Source organism: Netta rufina (assembly GCF_964035555.1).
Source record: "Netta rufina genome assembly, chromosome: 7".
Classification (NCBI taxonomy): Eukaryota; Metazoa; Chordata; class Aves; order Anseriformes; family Anatidae; genus Netta; species Netta rufina.
Window position 1 is genome coordinate 23487524 of NC_140130.1, and position 26548 is coordinate 23514071.

The 26548-nt window shown below is 66.1% G+C and overlaps 1 protein-coding gene across 5 annotated transcripts; it reads left to right on the plus strand.

Moving 5' to 3' along the window:
- The first annotated feature begins 1963 nt into the window (after positions 1-1963).
- LDB1 (LIM domain binding 1) lies at positions 1964-26548 on the plus strand. Of its 5 annotated transcripts, none has more exons than XM_084289839.1 (11): positions 1964-2076; positions 20984-21086; positions 21593-21637; positions 21859-21934; positions 22213-22315; positions 22434-22606; positions 22866-22988; positions 23115-23198; positions 23386-23509; positions 23644-23792; positions 24142-26548. In XM_084289839.1, exons 1-11 carry the CDS (start codon positions 2052-2054, stop codon positions 24370-24372), a joined length of 1236 nt encoding a protein of 411 aa, XP_084145965.1. In that variant the 5' UTR covers positions 1964-2051; the 3' UTR covers positions 24373-26548. The 5 variants fall into 5 exon arrangements, with proteins under 5 accessions (XP_084145965.1, XP_084145966.1, XP_084145969.1 ...); XM_084289840.1 differs by having other exon boundaries at positions 23644-23786; XM_084289843.1 differs by lacking the exon at positions 1964-2076 and adding an exon at positions 17827-17904.

A 26548-nucleotide genomic window follows, 5' to 3' on the forward strand; every position in this document is an offset into this window, starting at 1 on the left:
CTGAATCCTCCTCTCCCTCAGTGTCCTCTCGCAGGGCGCATCCAGGCCGTGCGGTGACCCGCCTCAGCACCTCGTCCGTGCACCCTGAGGTCCCCCGAGGCCGATCCCTCGTGCCCCCAGCCCCGTGTGGTGTGGGTCCTGCTTGGGGGTTAATGGGCACAGCCAGCGAAGGAGAGCTCGACCCCATGCGATGCTCAGAGGGAGCTCAGTGAAGAGGAATGCCAACCCCAATCCCACCCCGACAGGAGCAGATGGGCTGGCGGCCGGCCTTACTGCGGGGAGAGGGGCCCGGCGGGCAGCTCGGTGTGCCCGGGGGCTGCCCTCTTGTTCTGCCCCCATTGCTGCCCGGGACGATCTGGATGGTGCTGTGCACAGCATGACCTGGGCTGTGATGGGGTTCTCCCTGCCTCGTGGCCCTGCTGTCCCCGCAGAGGGCTGTGTAGGGCGCAGCGGGTTCCAGCTCCCCGTGCACGCCACCAGCCTCCTTCCTTCCTGCCCGCTGCTCTGCGGCTGCCTGGCCCCGGCCCTCCCACCCTGCCGTGTCCTCAGGGGACCCACAGCCCCCACACGGCCCTACTGAGGGCCTAGGGCTGTGTTGGGGAATGGCACCCACCCCATAGCTGCATGGGGTGTGGGTCTGGGCTGTAGGGCTGTGTTTGGGGTTGCCTGTATTGGGGTACCGGTCTAGTTTGTTGGGCTGTGTTTGGGGTTGGTTGTGTTGGGGTATGTGTTTTGGGTGTTGGGTTGTGTGTGGGGCTGGCTGAATTAGGGTGTGGGTCTTGGGTGTCGGGTTGTGCTTGGGACTGGCTGCATTGGGGTCTGGGTCTGGGCTGTTGGGCTGTGTTTGGGGCTGGCTGTGTTGGGGTATGGTCTTGGGTTGTGTGTGGGACCAGATGAATTGGGGTCTGGGTCTGGGCTGTTGGGCCGTGTTTGGGGCTGGCTGCATTGGGGTCTGGGTCTTGGTTGTTGGGATGTGTTTGGGACCAGGTGTGTTGGGGTACAGGTCTTGGTTGTTGGGCTGTGTTTGGGACTGTTGGTATTGTATGGGCCTTGTTTTTTGGGGTTGTTTTTGGGGACTGGCTGTGTTGGGGTCTGGGTCTGGGCTGTAGGGCTGTGCTGGGGGCTGGCTGTATTGGGGTACAAGTCTTGGGTGTTGAGTTGTGTGTGGGACCAGATGTGTTGGGGTCTGGGTCTCAGCTGTAGGGCTGTGTTTGGGACTGGCTGTACTGGGGTACAGGTCTTGGTTTTTGGGTTACATTGGGGTCTGGCTGCATTGGGGTCTGGGCTGTTGGGCTGTTTGGGGCTGGCAGCATTGGGGTTTGGGTCTTGGTAGTTGGGATGTGTTTGGGACCAGGTGTGTTGGGGTCTGGGTCTTGAGTGTTGGGCTGCTTGGGGCTGGCTGCATTGGGGCACAAATCTCATTTTTTGGGTCCTTTTGAGGACTGGCTGCATTGGGGCCCTTCTTTTTGCCGTCGGGCCGCGTTTGGGACGGGCTGCTGTGCTGCCAGCCTCTCCGTTACCCCCCCTTCCCCTCAACCCCTCCCTCCCCCGACATGGCGGCTCCCGCCTCACAGAAGTAAGGGGGGGGGGGCGCGCTCCCGCGCGCGTGCGCAGCACCCCGGGGGCGCGCGGCGCGCCCCCGCCACGACGGGAGGGAGGAGGAGACGGCGGCGGGGCGGGTGGGGGGGGGGGGGATGTCCCCGCGCATGCGCACCGCGCCCCCCGCCCGCCCGCCCGCCGCCGGCGCAGCCGCCCCCGCTCCCGCTCCGCCGCCGCCGCCCCCGCCCCGCCCGCGCGCTCCCGCTGCCCGTGGCCGTGCCCGGGGCCGCGCGGGGCTGCGCGCGCCCCCCCCCCCCCCCCCGTTGTCCGTGTGTCCCCCCCCCCCGCACCCCCCTCCTCGTTGTCCGTGTGTCCCCACCCTCGTTGTCCGTGCGTCCCCCCCTCCCCGCTTCCGCCGGTAACGGCGCCGGAGCCCTCGGCGCGCCGTCCATGCGAGACCCCCGCGGGCCGGGCAGCGCGCAGCGACCCCCGGCAGGGCCAGGCATGTGAAGATGTCAGTGGGATGTGCATGCCCTGGTGAGTGGGGCCGGGGGCTGCTTATAGGGCTGGGGGGCGGGGATGGGGCTGGGAATGGGGCTGGGGTCCCCCTGGTTTGGGGGCTGGTTATGGGGCTGGGGTCCCCCTGGTTTGGATGCGGAGCTCTTGGTTATGGGGCTGGGGACCCCACGGCCTGGATGCTGCAGGCTCCTTATAGGGGCTGGGGTCCCCATGGTGTGGATGCTGAGGTCTCTTTATAGGATTGGGGTCCCTCTGTCTTGGGTGCTGGGGTCTGTTTATAGGGCTGGGGTCTCCTTGGTTTGGGTGCTGAGCTCTGGTTATAGGGTTGGGGTCCCCGTGCTTTCAATGCTGAGGTCTGTTTATGGGGTTGGGGTCCCCATGCTTTCAATGCTGAGCTCTGCTTATAGGGGCTGGGGTCCCCCTGGTGTGGGTGCTGCGCTCTGTTTATAGGGGCTGGGCTCCCCATGCCTTAGATGCTGAGCTCTATTTATGGGGTTGGGGTCCCCCTGTGTTGATGCTGGGGCCCGTTTATGGGGCTGGGACCCCAGTGATGGAGGCTTGCATCAGGCTGTGGGGCTGGGGTCCCCGTGGCTTGCGTCCTGAGGCCCTTTTATGGGGTCAGGCCCCCCAGCGTGTGGTGCTGGGCCCCCCTGTCTGTGGGTGCCTGCAGCAGCCCCGCTGCAGGGCTGCCACAGCCATGGGTGACCCCAAAGAGGGGCAGGGGCTGCACCTCCCTGGGGCACCCCGTGTGGGTGGGGGGCTCCAGGTGCCCCCACACAGCGGGGTTTGGCCGTGCACCCCCTGAGACGTGGGTGCTGGGCGCCCTGGCGGGGGGTGTGCCGAGGTGAGGATGCTCGGCGGGGCGGCCAGCAGGGGCTGGGGGGGCTGCAGGGGCTGGGGAGGGGGATTTGGGGAGGCTGTGGGGTTGTGGGTTTGCCCGCTGCTCGGTGTGGGATGCCCGGTGCGGGAGCAGCAGCTCCTGGGGGGTGCTGGAGCCCGCTCCGCCACCAGGTCCCAGGTGGCCCCGTGCACGGGGTCCCGGGGGGGCATTTTGGTGGTGCCTGGGGAAGGGGCTGTGCGGTTTCCAATGCTCAGTGTGGCCCGGGGGGGTGTGTGTAGGGCCACAGCGGGGACACTGCTCCCTTGGGGACCTCGCTGGGTGATGGCCCAGCTCCGAGGATGCCTCTCGGTGCCACGTTGGGTCCCCATCCCCCTCGGGTGCCCGGCGGAGCACCCCACAACCCGCTGGCATTGCTGCTGGGGGGGGCTTTTGGGGCAGCGGGCACCACAACACTTGGGGACACCCCATGGGGGCACAGCCCCCTGCATCCCCCGCACCTCCCCGCGGGGGTCCCCAAGCGGTCGGTGCCTTCCCCCCGGGGGGGGGGGCTGTGGGGGCGGAGGGGTCCGGGGGTGCCCCCCGCGCCTCCCCGCCGCGTTTCCATGCAGGCAGGCGGCCCCTTCCCCCACCGCCTCCTCCATCTCCCACTGGAAGCTGCCAGAGCGCTGCTTCCTCAAGCAGAAAGTCACGTGAAGCTGCCTCCCAGCCAGGCCAAACAGTTAAAGCACCAAGCCCCGACAGGCACCGGAGGGCACGGGGGGGGCTCCGTGCGCCCCCACCTCCCCAAACCCTCCGCGCCCCGGCCTTGGCGAGGGTCCGGCTGCAACGGGGGCGAAGGCAGAGCCCCAGCTCCTAGCAGGGGCCCCCCCCGGGAGCTGGCCCCGTGCCACCGGCAGTGTCACCGCCGTGCTGGTGGGCAAAGGGGCGCCGGGGGGGCTTCATCGTCACCGTGTGTGTGTGTGTGTGCCCCCCCCCTTGGTTTCTTCCCAGCCTCCTGCGTGTGCGCACCGGGTGTGCGTGCGTGTGTGTGTGCACGCGCCTGTGCCCCCCTCCCTGCCCACCTCCCCGAGCTGGTGGCACGTCCAGAGGCTTCCCCGCTGGCTGTGCCCCCCCCCCACACACACTCCTTTCTCCCCCCCCCCTCCCCTCCCCGGGCTGTTTATCGGAATATAGAAAAAACAAGCTCTGCCGCTGGCCCCCTGCCAGCCAGAAACATTTAATGAGCCGCTTTGCCCAGGCTGCTCTTCGGGGCTGCATTAACTTGGAGGAGTTTCCTGCCTGGGAGATGCCGTGGAAGAGGGGGGGGCTCACCCCTGAAACGCCCCCCTGCAAGCTGTGCCCCCCCTTGGGGTCCTTTGTAGGGTCCCCTGTAGGTTTGCACCATCCCATACCCCGTGTGGCTGCCCCCGTGCCAGGACGGAGGTTTGGGGTGGGGGGCGAGGTGCTGCTGGCCCCATAGCCAAGGGCAGTGCCCTCGGGGTGGTTTCTGCCCCCGGGGTGCTTTCTGCCCCCCGGGAAGGAGCCGTGAGCTCGTGCTGGCAGGCAGCAGGAGCCCGGGGAAGTAAACACGAGCTGAATGGAGCCGGAGGAGGCCGAGGCAGCAGCAGCCGCCCTGCGCCCGGCACCGTGCCACCAGCCCCGGGGCCCACTCGGAGCAGGGGGGGGGGGGGGCCCCAGCGGCCAGGCTCCCCGCGGGCAGCCCTCAGCACCGGGCAGGCCTTGGCACTCGGGATCGGCGTGCTCTGGGCTGTTATTTTTTTTTATTATTATGATTTAAAAAAACAAACAACAAAAAGCCGGCGATGTTTTCCGCCATAGTAACGGTGTTGGTGCCGTGGGGCCCCCGGGGAGGGGGAGCCGAGGCACGCTGCTCCCTCCTCCCTCGCAGCCCTGCAGCCCTGCCCCTGCGCGGGGCTCCCGGCCTCCCTTCCCTGCAGGGCTGGCTCCGCAGCCCTCTCCTTTTGCAGCGGGGAAGGGACTCACCCAAGGTCAGGCTGCAGCGGGTTCCTCCAGCCTGAGCGCTGGTGGCGAAGCCCCGAGCCACCCTGGCAGCCCCCGGGCCCGTTTTGTGCCCTGCTGCGGGAGGGAGGGCAGCTCTCCGTGCGCCCCAGCGGGGTTTTCCTTCCCGACACACGTGTGCCGTGGCTTCAGGCCCCGTGGCACGAGGCCTGGAGGGCCGTGTGTGGTGGGGACGGGGCGCTGTCAGCCTGCCCAAAACCAGGGCAGGAGCAGAGCCCCGCCACGGCCCTGGGGACAGGGGGAGGACGCTGATGTGTGAGTGCTTTGAAACGGGGACTGGGACTGCAGCCTGCTCGGGGGCTCAGCTCCTGGCCCCACAAGTCACCTTACTGCCTTGCCAACGCTGCTGAGCCTCGTGCCCGGCACCTCCATGGGAGCTGGAGTTGCACCCCCAGCGCCCCGCGGGTGAATCGTGCCGCTCCCGGCCCCCTGCGCGAGGAATGTGCCGTGCAGGGGGGAAATGGGGTGCTGGGGCCGGCCCGGGGGGAGGCAGGTGAGGCAGGAGGAGAGGCAGCTGCGTGCTGAGCCGCACGGGGAATCCCCACTGCCCCCGTCCTCCGGGCTGGGAGCGGGAGAGCCGGGAATTTGGGAATTCACCCGCCTGCTTGGGTGCCTCCCCGCCCAGAGCCGGCGGCGAGACCCTCCCCGAACCCCCCAAACCCTCCCCAAAAAGCTCCACGGCGGCATGGCCGTCGCCTCCTGCCCTGCACGAGTGGCGGCGGTGACACGGGTGTCTCCTGCTTGCACCCCTCACCCTCGGCTCACTTTCCCATCTCGATTTCGTGCCGCCCTCTCTCTTTCTCCACACCTTCGCTGTGGGATTCCCCCGGCCACATCCGCGCAGCTCGCTCACACGAGGGCACGCACGCGTGTGCGCGGCGAGGTGGGCGCTGGGGGCCTGCCTCGCGCACGGTTTGGGCACATCCCTTTGCTGCCTGGCTCTGGGGAAGCTGCTGGAGCGGGGAGCAGCGGGTGCAGGGGGAATTTTGGCAGCCCCCGAGCAGGGCAGGGGCTGGGTGCCCCCTCCCCGGCCCCCCGGGGCGGGCAGGATGGGGCCGGTGACCGTTATCAGCGCGCCTGCAGGCTGGGGCTGTGGTTTCCTGCTGTTGCTGCAGGGGGAGGGCGGTGGGGAGCCCGCTGCCGGCCCCACCTGGAGCGGGGAGGCGAGGGGGGGCGGCAGCCTGGCACCCCCAGACCCGTCCCTGAGGCCGGGGTGTTTTGGGGAGGCAGCACGGAGGTGCAGGAGCGCGGCCGTGCACGAGGGCTGGTGCACGCTCGTCTTTGCAGCACGGACACGTGCTGGGGCACCCCTGTGGGCACGGGCACCCGCGGGGCTCTGCGGCCCGTCCTGCTGTGACAGAGGGCACCAAGAGGGGCAGGATCCCATCAGAGCCATCACGCCCGGCTCCCCGTTGCCGTTTGTCCCCTTCCCTCCCAAACCGCTCGCTCCCAGGGCGTTAGATGGGGCCGTAATCTCCCCGCTGCCAGCCCCTGCCCTGCTCCCACCCCACCCTGCCCGTGGGGCCGCAGATAACGCCCTGCCCGCTCCCGCAGGGCCTCGGAGCAGACTGGGGGAGGCTCCCGAGGGTCTCCCAGCTCCAGCAGAGCCGGGGGCCCCCTGCTTTCTGCAGGAGCCGCCGGCCCCGGGCCCCTCCTCCGCACCGAGGGGCTTGCGCTGGGAGCAGAGCCAGGTTTGTGCAGCCAAACCCAGGTCGGAGCAGCCACCGGCTGAGTGGTTTTGGGACGCCGGCTGCTCCGGGGACAGCGAGGGGAGCGGGGTGTCACCCCCTGCTCCCGCTGTGTGCCAGGCCTCTGCGCTGCCGCAGCAGTGTGCGCAAACCTCTGGCACGCGTCCTCCGGCGCTGGAGACGCTGCCAGCGTGGTGCGCAGCCCTTGGGGCTCCTCTGGAGGGCTGGGGGCTGCCCTTGCCCCGCTGCCACCCTCCTTGGAGATGGAGCTGCAGGCACCCGGCCCCAGCTCCTGCCTCGCTGCCAGCAGGAGCAGATCACAGCACGCTGCTTCGCCGGGCACGGGGCAAGCCCAGGCGCCTGGCCCCGGCGTGCAGCGACCGGTTTACAGCTCGCCCGCCTCGGGCTGGAGGCTGCCGGGCTGGGGAAGCGGGGTGAGCCTGGGGCAGGGCGGGCAGGAGCCCCTGACGGAGCTCACTGTGGGGTTCTGGGGAGCTGGGTGAAGCTGGGGAGGGCTGAGCCTGCAGGCAGGGGGCTGTGTCCCCGCGGAGGTGCCCATGCTCTCCTCCCAGCCCCGTGCCGTGCTGGGTGCTCTGGGGAGCCGCGGCGTGCAGCAGCACCGTGCCTGCTTCAGGAGGCTCGGAGCAGCAGCGAGCTTCCCCTGCAAAGCCCAGGCTGTCCCCAACGTCGGGGCTGTGACCCGGAGCCACGGGGCTCACGGGGGCCAGGAGCCACCGTCCCCACGCAGCGGTGGCCGTGTCCCGGTTTGGCCTAGGCGGCGGAGCGGAGGCAGCTGTTAACAGGAAGGACACACATGTTAGCAACAAAAACACAGCAGCGAGAGGAAGCAGAAGCGATGCATTATTGATAGAGCTATTTGATGCTGCTATATTCGGAGAGCTGCTTCGGAGCAGCACCGCGCCGGGGGTGAGGGGAGAGGGGGTGGGCTCTGCTGCTGGAGTTACCTGCGGGAAACAACCCACGGGAGGCGTCCCACGTGTGGTCCGGGGTGGGGGTTGCAGCATCCCTCCCAACCACGCCACGGGGATCCTACAGGGTCCCAGTGACCCCCGCGTGTGGGTACAGGGGATTTGGCATCCCCCTCTTGCTTATCTTTGAGGAGTGGGGTGTCGTGGGTGGCTGCTTTCAGCGGCGTAAATCGGCAGGGAGCAGCGACGCGGGGCCCTGCTGCAGCTCCAGGGACCTCGTCTCCTCCCTGCTCAAGTGACAGTCCCCAGGGCTGCGGGGCTGGGTGTTGAGCCTGTGCCTTGCTTTTCCCCTGAAGCAGCTCTTTGGGGTGCTGTCGAGGATTTCCAGCCCCCCTGAGGTGCTGCCTGCCCCCCTCTCCACCTGGCCCCGGGGTGCTGGCTGTGCTGTGCTGCCCCAGCGCCTCTCTCCATCCATCGCAGGATCCCAGCCCGGCCGGGCTGCGGGGACCAGCCCCAGGCCAGGAAACTGGCTGTAAAACGAACCATTCTTGTAACATGAGAGAATCCACCTGGAGCGTCTGGAGTCGTAAACCCCGCGCTGCTGGCAGGCTCGCCCCCGGCCGCTGCCAGAGGGGCCAGGGCTGGCGGCCGTGGGTGGCCGCGGCGGGGCCACGAAGCCTGCGGGTGCAGGAGCCCGGGCTCGGGGGCAAGGCTGAGCCCTGGGCTGGCCCCCAGTGTGCCCCTCAGTGTGAGCAAGGTGGTGGCTGCTGTGCAGGAGGGGTGGGATGGGTTTTCCAGCTCCTGGATTATTTTTTTTTTGTGCAGGATGCGCGTTGTGGTACCTCCAGCACGGCGTGGGAACGCAGCGGGCGCTTCCCCGGCGGTGGGGCCGCTGTGAGAAGCCCCCCTCGCCAGCAGGACCTGCCACAACCTACGTGCAGGCTGCTCCTTCTTGGAGCCTGTGGGCAGCCTGATGGCCCTGCACGGCGCTCGCGTGTCCTGCGCCCCTCGTGGCACCTTCCTCCAGCTGCCCTTGTGAGGCAGGGGGTGGCAGCGCTCAGCGCGCACGTACCCAGGTCCTCCTCCTTGCTCCCTCCAGGACGCTCAGGATCTGCCCCCGTAGGCAGCTTCTCCCGAGGCCCCCGGGCTTTCCCTGCGCGTCTTGGTGTCTGGAAATGGTTTTGTTTTGGAAGGGTTAATCCCGGGAGCCCCCAGGATCTGCCGCCTGCTCAGCATGAGTCATTGTTGAGTTTCCAGCCTCCCCCAAGCCTCTCTCTCTCTCTCTCGGGGAGAGCGATGGATGGAGCCGTGCCTTCTCCAGAGAAAAAGGGGGGCCCACCTGCCCCAGCCACCCCCCTGATCCAGGCGAGGGAAGGCCCCCTTGGGGGAGGCAGAGAAGCAGAGCCCATTTCCATTTGAAAGGCGGTGGCTTTGTGGTGCAGGGACGGCTGTGCCTCCCCCAGAGGGGTGCTCCGGGGTGCGCGCTGCGCCTCCCCACTGCGGGCTGCGTCTGCGTGCGGGGGTGCCCCGCTCCTGCCACGGTTTGGATGAATCCCGGATGCTGGGAAGTGCCAGGCCAGTCCGTCTCCCCGCTGCTGTTTGTGCAGTTTGCATGGCTAGCAGGTTTTTTATTATTGTTATTTTTTCTGTAAGCGTGTCTCTGCGTCCCCGCTCCGTGCCTGCGTGCGCCGGGGCGGGCACCGGGTGTCAGCGCGGGCACCCTGGGCTGCAGGCTCCCATTCCATGCCCCCGCTGCTCTGCTTGTGTTGTGGGGACATGGCACACGAGGGGAAGAGCCCCAGGGGGGTGGGAAGCTGGCGTGGTGGCACCATTCCCACATCCCATGGAGCAGGAGCGTTGTCCCAGCCGCCTCTGGTCCGGCTGGCAGTGGGAGCAGGCTTGCTGTGGGCACGCAGGGGTGCAGAGGGTTTTATTCCTACTGCTGTGTGTCCTGCCTGCATGCTGCATGCCCTGCTTCGCTGGGCTGTGTGGCTGGCACCGAGCTTCCCCTGCTGTGGGGATCTGAGCCATTGGAGCATCCATGATCCCACCAGGGATGTGTCCTGGATGTGTCCCGGGGCTGGCTCCTGCTGCACCAGCGGTGGGTGTCCCACAGCCCTGGGGACAGCCGGAGCTGGTGATGGCCCTGCCGTGCTGGTGGGGACGTTTGCAGCCCTGCTGGCCTTTGGGAAGCCAGGGCAGACGAGGGGCCCATGCTTGGGGGGGTCCCGTCGTGGAAATGCAAGGAGCTGGAATCGGCCCCGCGCTGCGGGCGAGAGCGCATCGCGAGGAAGGGGCTCCCCCAGCACCACCACCACCACACACGCTTCCCAGCTGCATCCCAGCCTTTCTGCTCTCCATCCAGCATCTATTTAATTATTAACTCGGCTATAACCATAAACAGCTGGGGCTGCTGCAGCCACGTGGACCAGTCCAGCGCTGTCGTCAGAGCCGAGCAGGGACACGTGAGCAGTCCCGGCGGGCTGCTGAGCCCCGGGATAAATTGCTCGGGGCGTGTTTGTCGTGGATGCGCTGGGCTGTGGAGCCCACACACTGGTGGGTGCTCCTCTCCGAGCCCCGTGGCCACGGCACGGGCACCAGGAGTAGCCGTTCTGGGGGCAAAACACCCCTTTTTGCAGTATTTTGTGCCTGTGGCTGGGTGTGCATCGTGCAGCCTTGGGATCCGGAGAGGGAATGGGGCACTTTAATGGCCAGTCTTGACCAGGAGAGCCGTGCCATCTCGTAGCTGTCACCGGTGTCACGGCCAGGTGATTTATTGCTCTAACGACAGCAGGTTGTGGCCTCCCAGAGCCCGGCTCACCCTCTCTGCACAGATGCAGGCTGGCAGGAGCCGGGCAGCGATGGGGCGCTCAGCGTCCCCTGTGCCCCATTCCTGGGCACTGCACGTTTCCGTGGCACGGCCAGTGTGTGCCCATCCCGCTGTGCCTGCCTCTTGCAGAGCTGCCTTTGTGGGGCTTTTCCCTCTGTTTACCCACAGCACTGCCTGCCAGGTGACGAGAAAACGAGGCCGGAGGCGCGGTGGCTGGGGAGGACACCCCAAAACCTCACGGTGCCGGACGAGGTTTCTGCGCGCACCCTGCACGTGCTGTAACGGAGGAAGGGGATGCGTGGCGGGCCCCACAGCTCTGCCTGTGTTACCCCACAGCGGCTGCTTCGGGGCAGGGAAGGGGTGTGGGAAGGTGTGCGTGCCCGGGGCGGGTGTGTGTACGTGTCCAGGGCTGTGCCAGGAGCCGTGCAAGTGCGTGCCGGCCCAGAGCCTGCCTGTGAGCGTGTGTGTGCAGGGCGAGCCGCACGGGTGTGCGCATGCGTGTGCCTGCTGCGTGCACCCAGCCTGCCTGTCCCACCTGGAGCTGGGGGGGCTCTCGGGGCACGGGGCAGCCAGGCTGAGCTTTGGGATCCCGGCCCAGGAGGATCCCAAATTCGCCTGTGGGGTTACCCAAGGGCACCCCGGCTGGGCTGGTGGGTGTCCGTGGGGAGGACGCGGTGTCAGCGGGGAGGGTTGCTGCAGAAATGTGGCTTTCTGCCCCCCCCCCAAAAATGATTTTGGCTTTTTGACAAAATGGAAATTTTCACCCAAAGATCCTCGTTGGAAAAAGTTAAGAGTCTCATCAAGGAAAGGAAAGCTCATGGATGTGCTGCCCGTTGCGAAACGCTGCGTTTTACTCGTCGTGCCACCTCCCCAATGAGCTGCGTGGTGTGTTTTTTGTTGTTTTTTTTTTTTGTTCTTACCAGAAACCTGGGGAAAGGGAAATAAGTTTAAGCGAGAAAAACCCTGAAAAACTTCAAAGAAAAATCAAAGCAAACTAGAGAAAAGTAGGCCTTTATTGAAACTTTCACAGGGGAAGGGATATTTTCCAGCTGGTGCCAAGCTCAGCCCTGGGCTGTGCTCGGAGCCCTGACAAATGGGGGCACCTCCGTGCGATGGGCCCGCTTCTCCCAGCCCGCAGCCCTTTGGTGGGTACCTGAGCAGCAAAAAGGGCGTCTGGGGGGCTTGGTTGCTCGGTTTCCCATTTTATTTTTTATTTTTTTGTTGTTTTGCTCGGGGGGGTGCTGGGCGGTGGGCTCGGGCTGCGCCCTGGGCGTGAGCCGTCGGCAGCTCGCAGGCAGCCGCGGCGCTGCCGCCTGTTTGCACGCCGGTGGTTTCTCCTCCCAGGCGTGGAGGCGGTCGGTGCGATGCTCGCAGGCGTCGGTGCGCGACAGCCCTGGCTCTGCTGAGCCAAATAAATAACCACTGCTCCTTCCTGGGCCCTCCGCTCGCACGGCGCCCGTCCTGCACCTCCCCGAGCCCCAGCGGCGTGCGAGGGAGGTTCCCAAGGCACGGATCAAACCTTGGCGGTGCTGTGCGCGGGGCCCATCCCTGGGCTGTGCCTGCAGCAGGACCTGCAGGTGGGGAGGGGGCAAAATGCTCCTGCCTGGCGCTGCTCGGTGGTAGCAGGGCGAGGGGGGAGAAGGCAAGGCGTGTGGCTGAGTGCGTGGCTGTATGCGTCACCTCCTGGGTGCGTATATGGGTTTGTAAGGCATCTTTGGGCACTCAGGCATGGAAAGGGTGAGTGTGAGCAGCGTCGATTCAAAGTTTTAAGTGTTTGGGCTAGGGCTCGAGCCTGCCTGCGGTGTGTTCCAGGCGCTGAGCATCCCTTAGCGGAGCCGTTCTCCGCTGCCGGCCTCGTGGTGTTGGTCCTCGTGTGCCTGTAAATCGGGTCGTGGGGAGACCACCGGGGGTCCCTCTGCTGGGCTCGGGGAGTGGGGTGGGTGGCAACGTGGCTTTTGTGCACGTAAAGCGAGCGGCCTTCTGTTTGGGGGCATAGGGGGGTGTCTGGGGGTGCACGTGGAGAGGCAGGTGCACGGGGGACAGGCAGATGTAGGAGCGTGTGTAGCTGTGTGTGTATAAATGTGGGGGCACGGGGGGGTGCACAGACACGGGTGTGGGTGTGGGGGTACAGGGGGTGTGCGTGGGTGTGGATATGGGGGTGCAGGGGGCGTTCACAGATGTGGGTGCGGGCATGGAGTTATGGGGGTGTGCAGAGATGGGGATATGGACCTGGGGGTGCAGGGGGTGTGCACAGCCGTGGATATGGACAGGGGGGTACAGGGGGCGTGTGTAGGTTTGGATATGGTTTTGGGGGTGCAGGGGGTGTTCGTAGCTGCGGCTGCAGACACCAGACTGCCCCCAGCACCCCAAGAGCACCCCCCGAGCAGCGCAGGACCCCAACCCTCCAAACTTCCAACCACCCTCGGTGGCGAGCAGCGGGCCACCCCCAAACACCCCCCCAACACCCCCTTAACCCCCTCCCCCGTTACGGTCCCCTCCTTTCCCCTTTGTGCCGGTGCCGCCGGCGGTGCCGGTGCCCCGGGGCGAGCCGGGGGGGGGGTGCGCGCGGCCGGCAGCGGGCGCGCCGCCGCCGCAGCCATTGTGGGGTCGGCGCGGCGCAGACAAAGGAAGCGCCCCGCGCCCCGCCCCGCCCCGCCCCGCCGCCGCCCCCGGCCCCATGGCGGCCCGCAGCCCCGCCGCGCTCCGACCCCCGCCCCAGCGCCGCCGCCGCCGCCGCCCGCCGTGAGTCCCGGCCCCCCCCCTCCTCCTCCTCCTCCGCATCCCCCCCCCCCACACCCCCGGGAAGTTTCCTCTGCGCGCCCCCGGAAAGTTGAGAGCGCAGGCACCGGCACCCCGGCGACCCCCCCCCGCGCCCTCTCCAACGACCCCGGTCCCGCGCCCGGTGCGCGCTCGGTGCGCTCCCGGTGCGCGCCCCGGGTGCCCCCGTTCCTTTTCTCCCTTCCCGAGCTGCAGCCCCACGGCTCCCGGCCCCATCCCCAGCTCGCCTTGGCTCCGTCTCCAGCTCCCCCGTGCGTCCCGGGCTCCCCTCTTCCTCCCCGGTTTGTCCCCCCGTCCCCCTCCCCGTCCCCTCTCCCCATCATCCGGCTCCTGCCTCTCGGAGAGGTGTCCCCGTCCCCTGGCGCTGCCGGCAGCCCTTGTGCCCCGCTCCATCCCGACCCGCAGCTCCCTTTGTTCTTCCCCCGGCTCCTTCCCTCGGCCGAGCCCCCTGACAGCTGCCCCGCGCCCCCCCGGCCCCCTCCGGGCACTCTGTCACGGGGGGCTGCTCGCCCACCTCTCCTCCCTGCCCGCCGCAACTTTGTCCTCTCCCGCAGCTCCGAGGGTCCCGCGAGCGTCTCCAAAGCACCTCGGAGGGAACGAAACATCCGAGGGGGTGCACGAGGAGGGGTGCTGCAAGACTTTGGGGTTGCAGGAGCACGCAGCTCATCCCTGCCCACAGACAAAGCCTTTCGGGGCCGCAGGGGGGGCACGGGGGGAGCAGCACCTGCGTGTGCTCCCGTTTCTATCACCGGCCCCGTGCTGACGGAGGCTTGGCACGAGCTGCGGGGCCGCGAGCCCTCGCCCCTGGGGCTCCCCGGGGCCCGTCCCTGCGGTTTCCCGGGGAGCTGAAGCGACTCGCCCGGGCAGGGGACTGGGTCCCTGCACTGCAGCACGGGGCCCTCGGGCCGGGCAGGTAATTTTCCCACTGAAAATCTCGGCTCTCCCACGCCTCTCCCGAGTGGCTGGGAGAGACGAGCCCCGAAGCTGCCGCAGGGCTGCGTGGCTGGGACACGGCGCTGGTGGCTCCAGACGGGTCCTGGGCCATGGGCAATTGCAGGCTCAACCGGGGACGTGGCCAGGAGAGCGGGGCTGCAGCATGAACCCGAAAGAGAAGCAGGGTGAAGAAGGGCTCAGCAGGGCAGCCGTGCCACGAGGGTCCCTGCTCGAGGCGTGAGCGCAGGGCTGGGAGGCTGCGGGATCCTGCGGGGGCTGGAAAACTTTCTTCCCCAAATCAGTACAGCTTGTTCTGTTCCTCTAAAAGCGCCGCCTGGGATTACAGGTCAGACCGGCGCTCCTCGCGGCGATGTTGGGGCAGACCCGGTGGCCTTCAGCTGCAGGTGTGGGAGCAAACCCTCCTCACCCAGCTCCGCGGGCGCTGCTCTCGCCGTGCGTCCCGGAGCGCTTTGTCTCGGCGGGTCTGTAGCGACTCCTCCGGAGCCGGTCGGGTGCCAGCTCTCACGGTTTGTGTGAAGTCCCGGTGAATTTGGACGTCTTCTTTCTTGAAAGCCTCGGGTTGTGGCGTGTTCTTGTTGTGGGAGAGTTGTGGTTTCCTCTGAAGGAGGAGGGAGCCTGGTCTCTGCCCTCCTGATGTTGTAGAGATCCCAAATCTGCGATCCGAGCACACCTGGAGGACTCGGGAAAGGAGCGCCGAGCAGAAAGGTGTGCGAGATGTCTTGTTTTAAAAACAGAGAAGTTGTGATCCGAGGGGAGAGAGGCTCCCGCTGGGAGGTTTGGCGATGCGGGGCTTTCCCTGTGGTTTGCTGGGGACTTTTCCCCTTGGCCGCAGCCGATGTAAAATAGGAAGGTGCCAGTGAAAGGATGCAAAAGTTCACTGGTGAGCTGAGGAGCCTTTCGCTGGTGATGCGGAGCCTCTCAGCTTCTTTTGGAGACGGGTGAGAGCAGGCAGCACGTCCCGCATCCCTCGTGATGTGGGAAGAGGTGGGCCAGGTGGGCACGAGGACCTGTCCTTGTCCCGCGGCTGGCAGGGTGGCACCACCAGGCGCAGCAGTGATCGTCCCCAAGTGTTTTCCGTCACCCTGAACTGCAGCAGCGTGGCAGTGTTTTCCTCCAGACCCTTCTGGCCAGCCCTGGGAGCATCTCAGCTCCTTTTGGGGGGGCTCTGAGCTGTGTCCAGCACCCCAGCTGTTCGTGCCAGCACTCTGCCACGAGCTCGAGCTCTGCCCGAAGGGACAAACCACGGCTCCTGCACAGTCACGGAGCAGCAGCAGCGCTTCTCCTGACCACCTCTCCTTCGGAAAGCTCCCGTCCTGCGAGTGACCCGCTGGGCAGGGTGCTCTGACATTAATTGCTCCGTGCGGCCGCTAATTGCTCCGTGCGGTTGCGACACCTGCGGTAGCGAGGCTGTCCCACCGGTCGCCCTCCCGGCCGTTGTTTCAGGCAGACTGCTCTTAAAAGTGGGGATGCCCGGGTGAGATGGGCCCGGGGCTGGGCAGCAGAGGTGGGGTGGTTTCTGCAGGGCTTCGCTCCTGGGTCGGGGAGCTCCCCCTGGGCCACGCATGCCCATGGATCACAGGGTGGATGTGTCCCAAACCCGTGGCTCTCCGGGGTTTTGGCCCTCCCTGCCGCGGCACGGTTTGTGCTGATCAGTCTGCCAGCTCTTTCGGGATGGGAATTGGGTTCAGCTCCTCCGTAACTGCTGTGCTATGTGCAGGGGGGTGCTGGTGCCGTTGGCAGATCCCAGCCCAACTGGGATCAGCCCTGGGCTGCGTTGTGGGTACGTCCAGGGGCTGGTTCCCCTGCCTCCAGCCGACTGGGGGTGCCTGTAGGCGCAGGGCTGTGACATTGCTCCATGTGAGGGCGGTGAGGACGGCGAGCAGCCTGGTGTCGGGCTGGAGGGATCCTGAGCATTGTGCCAAAAGCCCTGACACCAGGCACAGCACGTTCTGCTGGCAGGGCAGCACCCAAAAGCATTTGCTCTGAGATCTATCACGGGCTGTTTCTGCTCGGTTTAACCCAGGACAGAGACGTTCAGCTGGTGCAGGTGGCACTTTGCAAACTGTTCTGATGCCAGCAAGCTCCGTACAGCGCTGCTTGTGCCCTCCCTGCCCTGTGCGGGCGTCCCACTGGGGGTGACGGTGCTGCTGTCCCCGTCCCCGTCCCCGTGCTGCAGCTGGGACACCACAACATGGAGCGAGGCGGCGGCGGCGGGCGGCGGGGCCGCGTCCCCGGGGACTACGCGTCCCAGCGTGCAGCGCTCGTTGCTCCTCGCCACGGCCGGCAGCGAGCGGTGCATCCCGGGATTGCCAATCTCCATGCGCCACGTGGGGGCTGACAGCCTCCCCTCGGCCCCGGGAGCAGCACCGGACGGGCTTTTCTCTGCCTTCCTCCTCCCTCTCCCTTCCCCTGCTGGAGCCGGGGGCTGGCAGGCAGCAGGGGATGGCAGCGGTTCTGTCGCCGCGGCTCCAGCCCCTGCCGGAGGATCCTGCTCCTGCTGAGAGCTGCCCCGAGCAGCAGCCACGCAAAACCGCAGGGGTCGCCTTGTTGTGTGGTGCTGCGGGCGTGTGAGGAGCCGTGAGCTGGGGCAGAGGAGCTGTCTGTGAGCCCTGCAGGACCATCACCGTGCCTGGCTACCTTTGTGTATTTTTCCTTGCTGCCACAGAGTCTAAAACCCTTTGAAAATGCAAATCCTAGTTTGTCAGGCGTGTTGGTCCCTCTTTTTCCCCATGGGATGCTGACGAGGGTTTTCTCCAGCCCTGTGGTTCCAGCATCGTGGTGTTTATTTACTTCCCTGTGCCGCCCGCATCCTAGCAGTGGGAGAAGCCGAAGCCCAGCCCCGAGCATCCTGACTTCGGGCACCCTCACTTTGCTGTAGGAGCCCTGGAGGTGGAGGGCTTTGGAGGGAAGGGAGAGCGGCTGGAAATGCGAAAGGCGCGTTCCTGAGGCTGAAACCAGCAATGTTTGATGGGGGATCTCTGGTCCGAGCCAGCAAGATGAGAGGAACAATTGGGGACAGTGGGATGCGTCCCTGAGCGTCCCAGGAAACGCCTGGCTCGCGCCACGTTGATGGCAGTGGAGCTGAGAAGTGGGTTATCTGCGGGATTGCATCTGGGGCTTGCAGCGCTGGAAGGGATTCAATTTTCAGCCCGTTGTGCAGCTGGCAGGGCGCGCTGCCTCCCGCTTCGAATCTCCCTCCACGCGTCTGCGGGCCTGGCCACGAAGGGGGCTCCTGCTAGCCCCGGCTGCGAGCCCAGCACCCTGCTGAGCACCCAGCCCTGAGAGACCCCGGCGTCAGACAGAGCAGAGACGAGGGCACAAATCCACATCCCGAGGTCTGTGGCTTGGCCCAAACCTCTCCAGCGTGTCCGAGCTGCTCCGGGGACGCACGGCCGGAGGCTGGGGGATGGAGCGCCGCGGAAGCACTGGGGCACGGGAGCTTTCCAGCTGTGACAGCTTTTTAATCAGCCCTTCCCAATTCATCTCCCGCCGTCCAGATCCGTCAGGCTGCAGTTAATTATTGCTCTTCTGGCCGCCCGCTGTCCCCCTGAGTTTCCAACTCGGTCACTAGGAAGGAGCGCCTGGGATTTCCCTGCTCGGCGTGCTCTGGTGCTGATGTGCTGGGGTGCCGCCTGGCGTGTCCCCCGCGTGTCCCCAGGAGGAGGCTGACTCTAACCGGGGACTGGGGAACCCAACGTGCTTGATTTTCAGCCACACAGCTCCTCGGGCAGCTCGGCAGCAGCGAACTAAAGCACTTTTGGGAGTCCCCAGGGCTGCCGTGCTGCAACAAATCGCCGGGTGCCGGAGGTGAGGCCACACGGTGCCGGCAAGGGGACAGCTAATGGTCAGGGTGAGCTCGGAGGCTGCTTGGATGTGGGCACAGCTGCTGCATGGCTCGAGGAAAGTGAGAGTGTAATCCTCAGGACAGGCAGCGCTGTGGGTTCTGCCCTGCTGTGTGCTGGTTTTTACTCCAAGCTGCAGCAGGGGGTGTGGGGTGGTGCCGGCTTCCCTTTGGTTCACGCTGCCCTCTCCGTGCCCTCCGAACAAGAGGAAGGAGGGATGGAGGAGCAGCTCTGCCGGGGCACACCGTGCACCTCTCCGTGTGTTTCGGCCTCTCTGGATGCTTCTCCTTGCTTCTGCCCCCCAGCACCAGACACCCTGACCGGCCAAAGCCACGCGAACCACTTGACCCGAGTGCGAATTGCCGCCCTGCGCCCAGCTCCGGATAGCGCCCTCGCCAGCGGGGCTGGGCTGGGCAGATGGATTTCCTGCCTCTATCACGGCTCCCCCAGCCCGGCAAAGCAGCGCCTGCGAAACAATGCTGCTATTTACGCTGCAAAGCCTCGTTAGGCAGCCAGGAAGCGGGCCGGGAGCATGCCGGGAAGCAGCGACAGCCCTCGCGCGAAGGCTCGCCCCTGTGCCACCGGCTGCTGGGAGGAGCAGGATGCTCCCTGCTTGAGCTGCGGCCTCGCTGGAGCTCAAGCTTCATGCTTCTTCCCTTGTACTTTCATTTTTGTTAATGCCTCGCCTCGTTTCTGAGCTCTGCTGCTTGTGCACAAAGCGCAGTCGCTCCCCAGCTGGGGAAGGAAGGCTCCACTTGGCCAGAGGGCACCTGCGGGGGGCTGCTGGGGTGACAGCGAGGTGCTGGCGCTGCTTTTGGCTCCGCAAACACCGCGCTCCCCACCTCTGGGGGCTGCCTGGGGATTTTCCACCCCGTTTCCAGCTGCGGGGACACTCAGCACAACAGGCAGGGGAAGCAGGGGAGAAGGCAGACAGGGCGCTGGGCACGCCGGCTGCTACGTGGCTCCCTCGCGGACGCATGGAGCCGCTTCCCCAGCTCCTCCCGCTGCTCCCATCGCCCCGTGCCGTGCGGGTGGGCTGCCCGCTGCCCCCGGGGGTCCCCTCCTCCTGCTCCGCGCCGCCCCTTGGACCTGCCCGGGCCGGCAGCTCCCTCGCCGCAGCCTCAGCCGGATTTTCCTCGCCGACCACGTGCGCGTTTCTCGCGGCGCCGAGCCTCTTGCCAGGGGGAGAGAGAGGGTGGGGAAGGGTCCGGGACCCCATGCCCCTGGGGAAAGGGCAGCATGGATAGCAGTGGCATCGCATTGAGCACACGGTGTGCTCTGTCTGTGCCTGGGTGAAGATCGGTGCTGGTGCTGCTGTCACAAAGTCGTGGCCTTGTCCCGTGTGCACTTGGTAGTGTGTGTGTAGCTGCGGTGGATTTAGCACTCGGGCAGCCCGTAGTAAATCTCAGGGCTATTGGTAACCTTACTTAAAACCACTTAACACAGCAGCATATTTTGAAAATAGTGCTCAGGGTGCTGGAGGTGCTGGGATCACGTCACCGGCACCTCTCCCTCCCCAGTTGCTGCGGCAGGGTGCTTAGCAGGGCCCCAAAACTGATCCTATCACTGCTAAATCTGCTCGGGGTGGAGCAGGGCTCCGTCCCGGCTGTCAGCAAGGCAGCAGGAGCAGAGCGGGCAGGGAGGGATCTCCCTCATCACCACCCTGGCAGACCGTCCCGTGCCCACCGAGGGTGTTCGCGGTCTGCAGCTCAGCCCTGATCCACACATGGCCGAGGACAGAGAAATTCACAAAGCAGGAACCCTCGGGGGCTTTTCCTCCCTTCTCTCATCGATGAATAAAAACAAAACATCAGAGGGTGAGATCCGCTGGTTCTCTTTTTTCGCTCGAGGACGCGGTGACGGGCAGCACGCAGGGTTCAGCCTCGCTGCTGCTTTCTGCGCCTGATGGATCGGCTCCTTTCAGACGGAAGACGCTCGCCTTTGGAAAGTTTCCCGTGCATCAAGCACGCTTCAGCGTAATGCCATGTAGCAGCAGCAAGGCGGCGAGGAAAAGGCTGAATTTCCAGCACGGCTTCGGTGGAATTTGAATTTCCGTGGGGCACAACTTGAGCGGGATTGGCGCAGAAAGCAGAAATTCCCTAGCGCCAGCACCGACCTCCTCCGTGGCAAATATTTTTTTTTTTTAAATCGATGTAGGTGGGGGCGAGGGGCCGTGCCCCAATTTCCTTAGGGCTTTCTGCTCCTCTTTTTGTGCCTGCCGAGGACGGAGACGTTCCCTGCAAGCCGGCCGGTGCCGCGGCACCACCGGGGATGTCCCCGCGGCGGCGGGGCCGGCCCAGCCGGTGAAACCGGCGCTCCCTGGCACCGTGCCCGTCCGGGCCGGCCCGGCTGCCTGGCTGCCCGCCGGCGCCGAGCCCGAGCCCGAACCCAAGCCCAAACCCTCGCCCGGCCGCGGGGAGCGGCTCAGCCCCGCCGCACGTGTCTCGGCGGCGCCCGGCTCGGCGTGCCGGGTCCTGCCGGCAGCGGGGCGTGCCGCGGCGCTCCCGGGAAGCCGGCGGGTGGGGGACCGGGAGCGTGGGAGCCCACCCTGAGGTCCCCCGGGGAGCAGGGACGCGGGGTGCGGGCGGTCCCCGACTCCCCTGGGTGGCAGCGGGGATGGTTGGTGGCGGCTGCTTCCATCTCGAGCACGGCGAGCGCCGGGCTGCCCGAGTGGCAGATGGTGGCTGCCTGGGGACCCGCCGTCCGGGCGATTATTCACCCGTCTCCATGGCGATGGAAAGGTCAGCAAAGCGATCCCCTGCCATTCCCCGGGTCGGGGCAGCGGGATTAGGAGCAGCGTGGAAGGGCTGGGGGGGTGGATAGGGCCCGGAGTGCTCCCCAGCGCTCCGGCTGCACCCGTCCCTTGGCTGAGAACCGGTGAGCCCTGGGCACCCGGTGAGCCCTGGGCACCCCTGGGTCTGGCCTCTTCCTCCTCCTCCTCCTCCTCGCCACGGGGATGAGGCAGGGGTGTCTCTCCTCACGGGCTGCCCGCGGTCGGTGCCGGGGTGCAGCCGGCTGACCCCGTGCCTTTGCTCTCTCTGCAGGCTGTTCCTCTAAGTCGTTCAAGCTGTACTCGCCAAAGGAGCCCCCGAACGGCAACGCCTTCCCCCCCTTCCACCCGGGCACCATGCTGGATCGAGATGTGGGGTGAGCCGGGGCTCGGGGAGGGCTCTGCTGGGTTTGGGGTGCTGTGAGCCTTTGGCTCGCCAGAAATGTGGTGAGGCTGCAGCACGTGGAGTTCAGGTAGTGCGAGGGGAGAGACGGGGCCAGAGCAGGGACCGGGTGGAGAAATGGTAAATTTGGGGATCAAGGGGGTCCCAGGTCCCCAAGCACTGCAGGACCAAGTCCCTCGCCAGGCCAAACTCCTGGGGTGACTCCAGACAGGGAGCAGCCCCAGCACCTGCCAAAATGCCCTGTTTTCCAACCCCAATCCTGCCCGGCTGCAGAGGAGCAGGGCGCAGCTCCCAGGAGCTGTGGGACAGGTCCCTGGGACCGGGGAGCAGAGCCCAATTTTGGGGAGCGAGTCCCCCTGTGGGACTGTCGGACGTCAGCATCCCAACTGCTCGATGCTGGTGGCAGGGAAGGGGGGGCCGGGGAGGGCAGGGGTGGAGGTGTCCCCACTGCTGACCCCGCTGTGTTGCTTCTCCCCCCAGCCCTACTCCCATGTACCCACCTACGTACCTGGAGCCTGGCATCGGGTAAGCACGGGGGGACCGGGGGACAGCGGGGAGCCTGCCCCGTGCATGGCAAGGATGGGGGTGCCCTGCAGGGTGGGCATGCTGCTGGCCCCTGGGGACTTACGGGGGGTGCTGGGGCTCTGCCCAGCCCTAAAGGGGGTGTGTGTCTGTGTGTCCCCATCCCTGTGTCCCCCACGGGGGTTCCCTCCTGCTCTGAGCGCTCCCACTCTGCTCCCTGGCAGGAGGCACACGCCGTACGGCAACCAGACCGACTACAGGATATTCGAGCTCAACAAGAGGCTGCAGAACTGGACAGAGGTGGGGAGCTCAAGGGGAGGGTGGCCGGGGGCGGGGGGATGCTCCCAGCTGGGCCCGTTGGGGACAGGGTCCCTCCGGCAGGACGGGGACAGAGCCCACGCTGAGAGCGCTCTGTGCTGCCCGTCCTCACGAGCTGTGTGGGGTCTGGGAGAAATCCCCTTGGCTGCAGGGTCCTGCTTGGCCAGGGGACAGCCCCCTGTTATTGCCCCCTGCAGCCCCCCACGGGCCGAGCACGGCACGGGGCTGTCGGTGACCCGGCGTCTCTCTGGCACCCCCAGGAATGTGACAATCTGTGGTGGGACGCCTTCACCACGGAGTTCTTTGAGGATGACGCCATGCTAACAATCACTTTCTGCTTGGAGGATGGACCAAAGAGATACAGTGAGTAGCAGCAGGGCCGGGCCCGCGGCTCACCGCGGTGCTATGGGGGGAGGAATGGGCCAGCACACCCTAAGGAGCCGGGTTTACTGACTTCATCTTCCTCCTTTTCCCACTCCAGCGATCGGCCGGACTCTGATTCCCCGTTACTTCCGCAGCATCTTTGAAGGAGGGGCCACGGAGCTCTACTACGTGCTCAAGCACCCCAAGGAGTCCTTCCACAACAACTTCGTCTCGCTGGACTGCGACCAGTGCACCATGGTGACCCAGCACGGCAAGCCCATGTTCACCCAGGTACCGGCAGCACCCAGCACACGGGCAGACGGGGCTGTGCCCACGAGCACCAGGCTGTGATTATGGCACGGGGTGCCCCGTAGCATCCCCTTTCTGCACAGGACCCCCCCCGTTGTGCAAACCGATGGGTTTGGCTTGTACCAAGCACGGGGAGGGTGTCCTGGTGTGCAGGAGCAGTGGGTTCCTGGGGGTGTGGGCTGGGGGAACAGGGTGGCAGCGTGTGCTGGCAGCGTGTGCCTGACCCTTTTGCCCTGGCCAGGTGTGCGTGGAAGGGCGGCTCTACCTGGAGTTCATGTTCGACGACATGATGAGGATAAAGACGTGGCATTTCAGCATCCGCCAGCATCGAGAGCTCATCCCCCGCAGCATCCTCGCCATGCATGTGAGTTCTGCTCCTGTTCTCTCCCTGCCGTGCACGAGGGGGCCCCTCCTGTCCCCCCATCTGGAGCATGGGGGGGGACCAGGACGCATCCTGAACACCGCTGAGCCCTGCTCCTCTCGCCCCTAGGCGCAGGACCCCCAGATGCTGGACCAGTTATCCAAGAACATCACCCGCTGTGGGCTCTCAAACTCCACACTCAACTACCTCCGAGTAAGTGTGCAGGGGATCTGGAAAGAGGGGCAGATGGCGCAGAGCAGTGGGGCAGCAAATCTGCTAGAGCCTGCGAGCCCCACGTGCGGCTCGGGTGGGCGCAACGCGGAGACGGCTGCGTGACAGGGGGCCCCTTGCCAGTGCCAGGGGCGTTTTGTCTAACCCCGAGCCTCTCTGCTCCCCGCAGCTCTGTGTAATCCTAGAACCAATGCAGGAGCTCATGTCACGGCACAAGACCTACAGCCTCAGCCCCCGGGACTGCCTCAAGACCTGCCTGTTCCAGAAGTGGCAGCGGATGGTCGCGCCGCCTGGTGAGTCTGCTGCCCGACGGGCTTCCCGGCACGGACGGGAGGAGGTGGCCCTGCTAGAGGGGGTGGTAGAAAAAGGGTTGGGGGGGCACCAGCTGCTGCTCTTCGGGGCTGACCACCTCTCCCTCCTGGGACAGCGGAGCCAGCGCGGCAGCAGCCCAGCAAGCGCCGGAAAAGGAAGATGTCGGGGGGCAGCACCATGAGCTCGGGCGGGGGAAACACCAACAACAGCAACAGCAAGAAGAAGAGCCCGGCCAGCACCTTTGCCCTGTCCAGTCAGGTACCTGTAAGCATCCCGTTTCCATTCTCTCTTCCTTCCCCGGGGTGGAGGGGAGGGCTCCCAGCCTCGGGGAGTGGCTGAGGGGAGAGCCCCAGGGCTGCCTGTCCGAGCCCCCCAGCCCTCTCCTGGCGATGGGGACAAGCAGGGGGGTGGTCTCCAGGACCCCCCCTTGGTCTCAGCCCCTGCAGAGAGCGAGACCCAGCCCAGGGCCGGGGGGTTACAGCCCCTGAGCACAACCCAGGCGGTGCCCAAACCTTGGGGCTGGTGATGGGGAAGGGGCTGCGGTGTCGGGGGCGGTGCGGCGGCCAGGGCTCCCCCCACCTCGATTATGTTTCGGGACCGTCTCCCCTTTCAGGATGTGATGGTGGTAGGCGAGCCCACGCTGATGGGGGGGGAGTTTGGGGACGAGGACGAGCGGCTCATCACCCGGCTGGAGAACACGCAGTTCGACGCCGCCAACGGCATCGACGACGAGGACAGCTTCAACAACTCGCCCGCGCTGGGGGCCAACAGCCCCTGGAACAGCAAACCGCCCTCCAGCCAGGAGAGCAAGTCAGAGAACCCCACGTCGCAGGCGTCGCAGTAACGGCCCTGCGGCCCCCCCCGACCCCCCCGCGGACTCAGTCCAAACCGATCTACCTGTACATTTGCAACGGAGAGTGACTGGGAAGCGGCGAGGTACCGGGGCGCACCGGCGCCGCGCGGCCGGCGGGATGCACGGCCGGGGGCGAGCCCCAGCCCTCTCCCTCCACCCTGCTCCCCCCCTGAGACCCCGGGGCAGGGGTGGGTATCCGGGGCCGTAGCTTCGTTATTGCCCCCTTCTCCCTTTCCCTCCCTGCTTCTTCCCCGGAGAGCTTCTCATCGTCCCCTCCCGGTGCGCCCAGCCCCTGCCTGCTGAACAGGGGGAGCGGGGGCGCAGCCGCCCCGCGTTGGGGTCCAGCCCAGCTCTGCGACCCTCTTCCTCCTCCTCCTCTTCCTCGCCCCGGGTCTGGCGGCTGGGGTTTGCTGGGCAGCAGCCCGCAGGGTTGGTTGCACATCTCCAGCCCGACCTGGGGGCTGGGGGGGCCGGCGAAGGACGCAGCCCCCACCCGGGGGTCAGATCCTGCTGCGCTGGGGGTGCCAACGAGGATCTGGCGTTTCCCCGCTCTCCCACCCCCCCGTTTTGCTCCCCATCCCCTCTCTCACCCACAGCAGGGCCCACGGGGGCTGTGTACATAGGAATCGCCTGGCAGGGAGGCGGCTGGGGGGCACGGGGGGGGCCGAGGCCGCAGGTCTGTGGCCGGCACCCTCGCTCCGTGCCTGCGGCCCCCCGCGTTCCTGCCTGGAGCACCCCGGCCACCCCCCCGGCTCCCGGTACCTCCTACTTTTGTCTTTTTTTTTTTTTTTTTTTTTAAATAATATTATTAAAATTGTAAGTTTAAAAAAAAAGAAAAAAAAAAAAAAAAAAAAGATGGGAAAAGCCCCCACCCCCCCCCACCCTCTCCCCTCGCTGGTGCCCCCCCCCTCCCTGCCCTGAGCGCTCTCACCCTGTCCTGACTTTTGTACAGGCTTCTTCTCTTGGGAGTCTCGTTTTATATCCAGTTCGGAGAGCTTCAAACCAAGGAGAGACTTTGCAGACTTCCTTTCTAAATCCCTCCAGGGGGTGGGGGGCAGCCCCCCCCGCCTCCCTCCTCAATGTAAATCTTGTGTGCTGTTGTCCCCGCTGCCCCCCCCCCCGCCCTCGGGTTCGTGTACCTCGTGCTTGTACATTTCCGCGCTGTAGACAGTGTGTACGATACTGTTCTTTCAATGTGTTATCACTAGAGCAGGTGCCTCCATCGATGTTAGGGGAAACAACGAGAATAATAATAATTTTTTGGGTTTTATTTTTTTTTTTTGGTTTAAAAAAAAAAAAAGAAAAAAAGGAAAAAAAAAATCCTTCCAAGGCTTCTTCCACGGAGAAGACAGGAGGTGCCTGGAGGAGGGGGGGGGGATGTTTGTGCTCACCAGCTCCCCCAGACAGCCTCTGTGGTGCATTTTTGGGGGAGCTGGGGCCCTGGGATACCCCCCCGAGGGGGGGTTGCAGCGTGTGCTGCCCCAGGGGGGGGCTCTGGGGCTGTGCAGGGCAGGGCTGGCTGCTGGGTGCACGTGCGTGTGCGAGAGCGTGTGCGTGTGTTAGGGAGCCTGGGGCACACGGAGCAGCCCTGCGGTTTGGGGAAATTGTGGGGTCTGCACCCCCCCTCCCTCTGCCAGCCCCCCCCCAGCCGGTGTCCCGCTGCCCTATGGGGCTGGGGGCTGGCTGGTGCCGTGGGGACCCCCCCCGTGAGCACTGGGGGCTGTGGGTGCAGCAGGGGGGCCGCCCGCACTCTGCGTCTCTCCCACCCGTGGCTGAGACGCTGGGGGGGTGGCCAAACTGGGGGGGACACCCCCATGACACCCCCCCTGCTGCTGGCTCCGGGGTGGGGCTGGGAGATGGTGCCTGAGCCCCGCGCTCAGCCCTGGCCTGCTCCCGGCCCCAAAACCCCAGGGAGACGCCTTGGGGTGGCTCCTGCGCCCTGTGCCCCCCCCCAGCATGGGGACCCCACGGTGGGGGCCTGGCACGGCAGGGGGGGGGCTGTGCTTTGCAGTTAAGGTACGATTGTCACCGCTGCCGCGTTGCTGGGGCTCCCGTGGGGTGGTGACATGCCCCTCGCTGTCCCCCTTCACCCCCCCGGGCACACACTGTAATGCCTTTTTGTTTCTTTTTTTTTTTTTTTTTTTCTCTTTTTTCTTTTTTTTTTTTT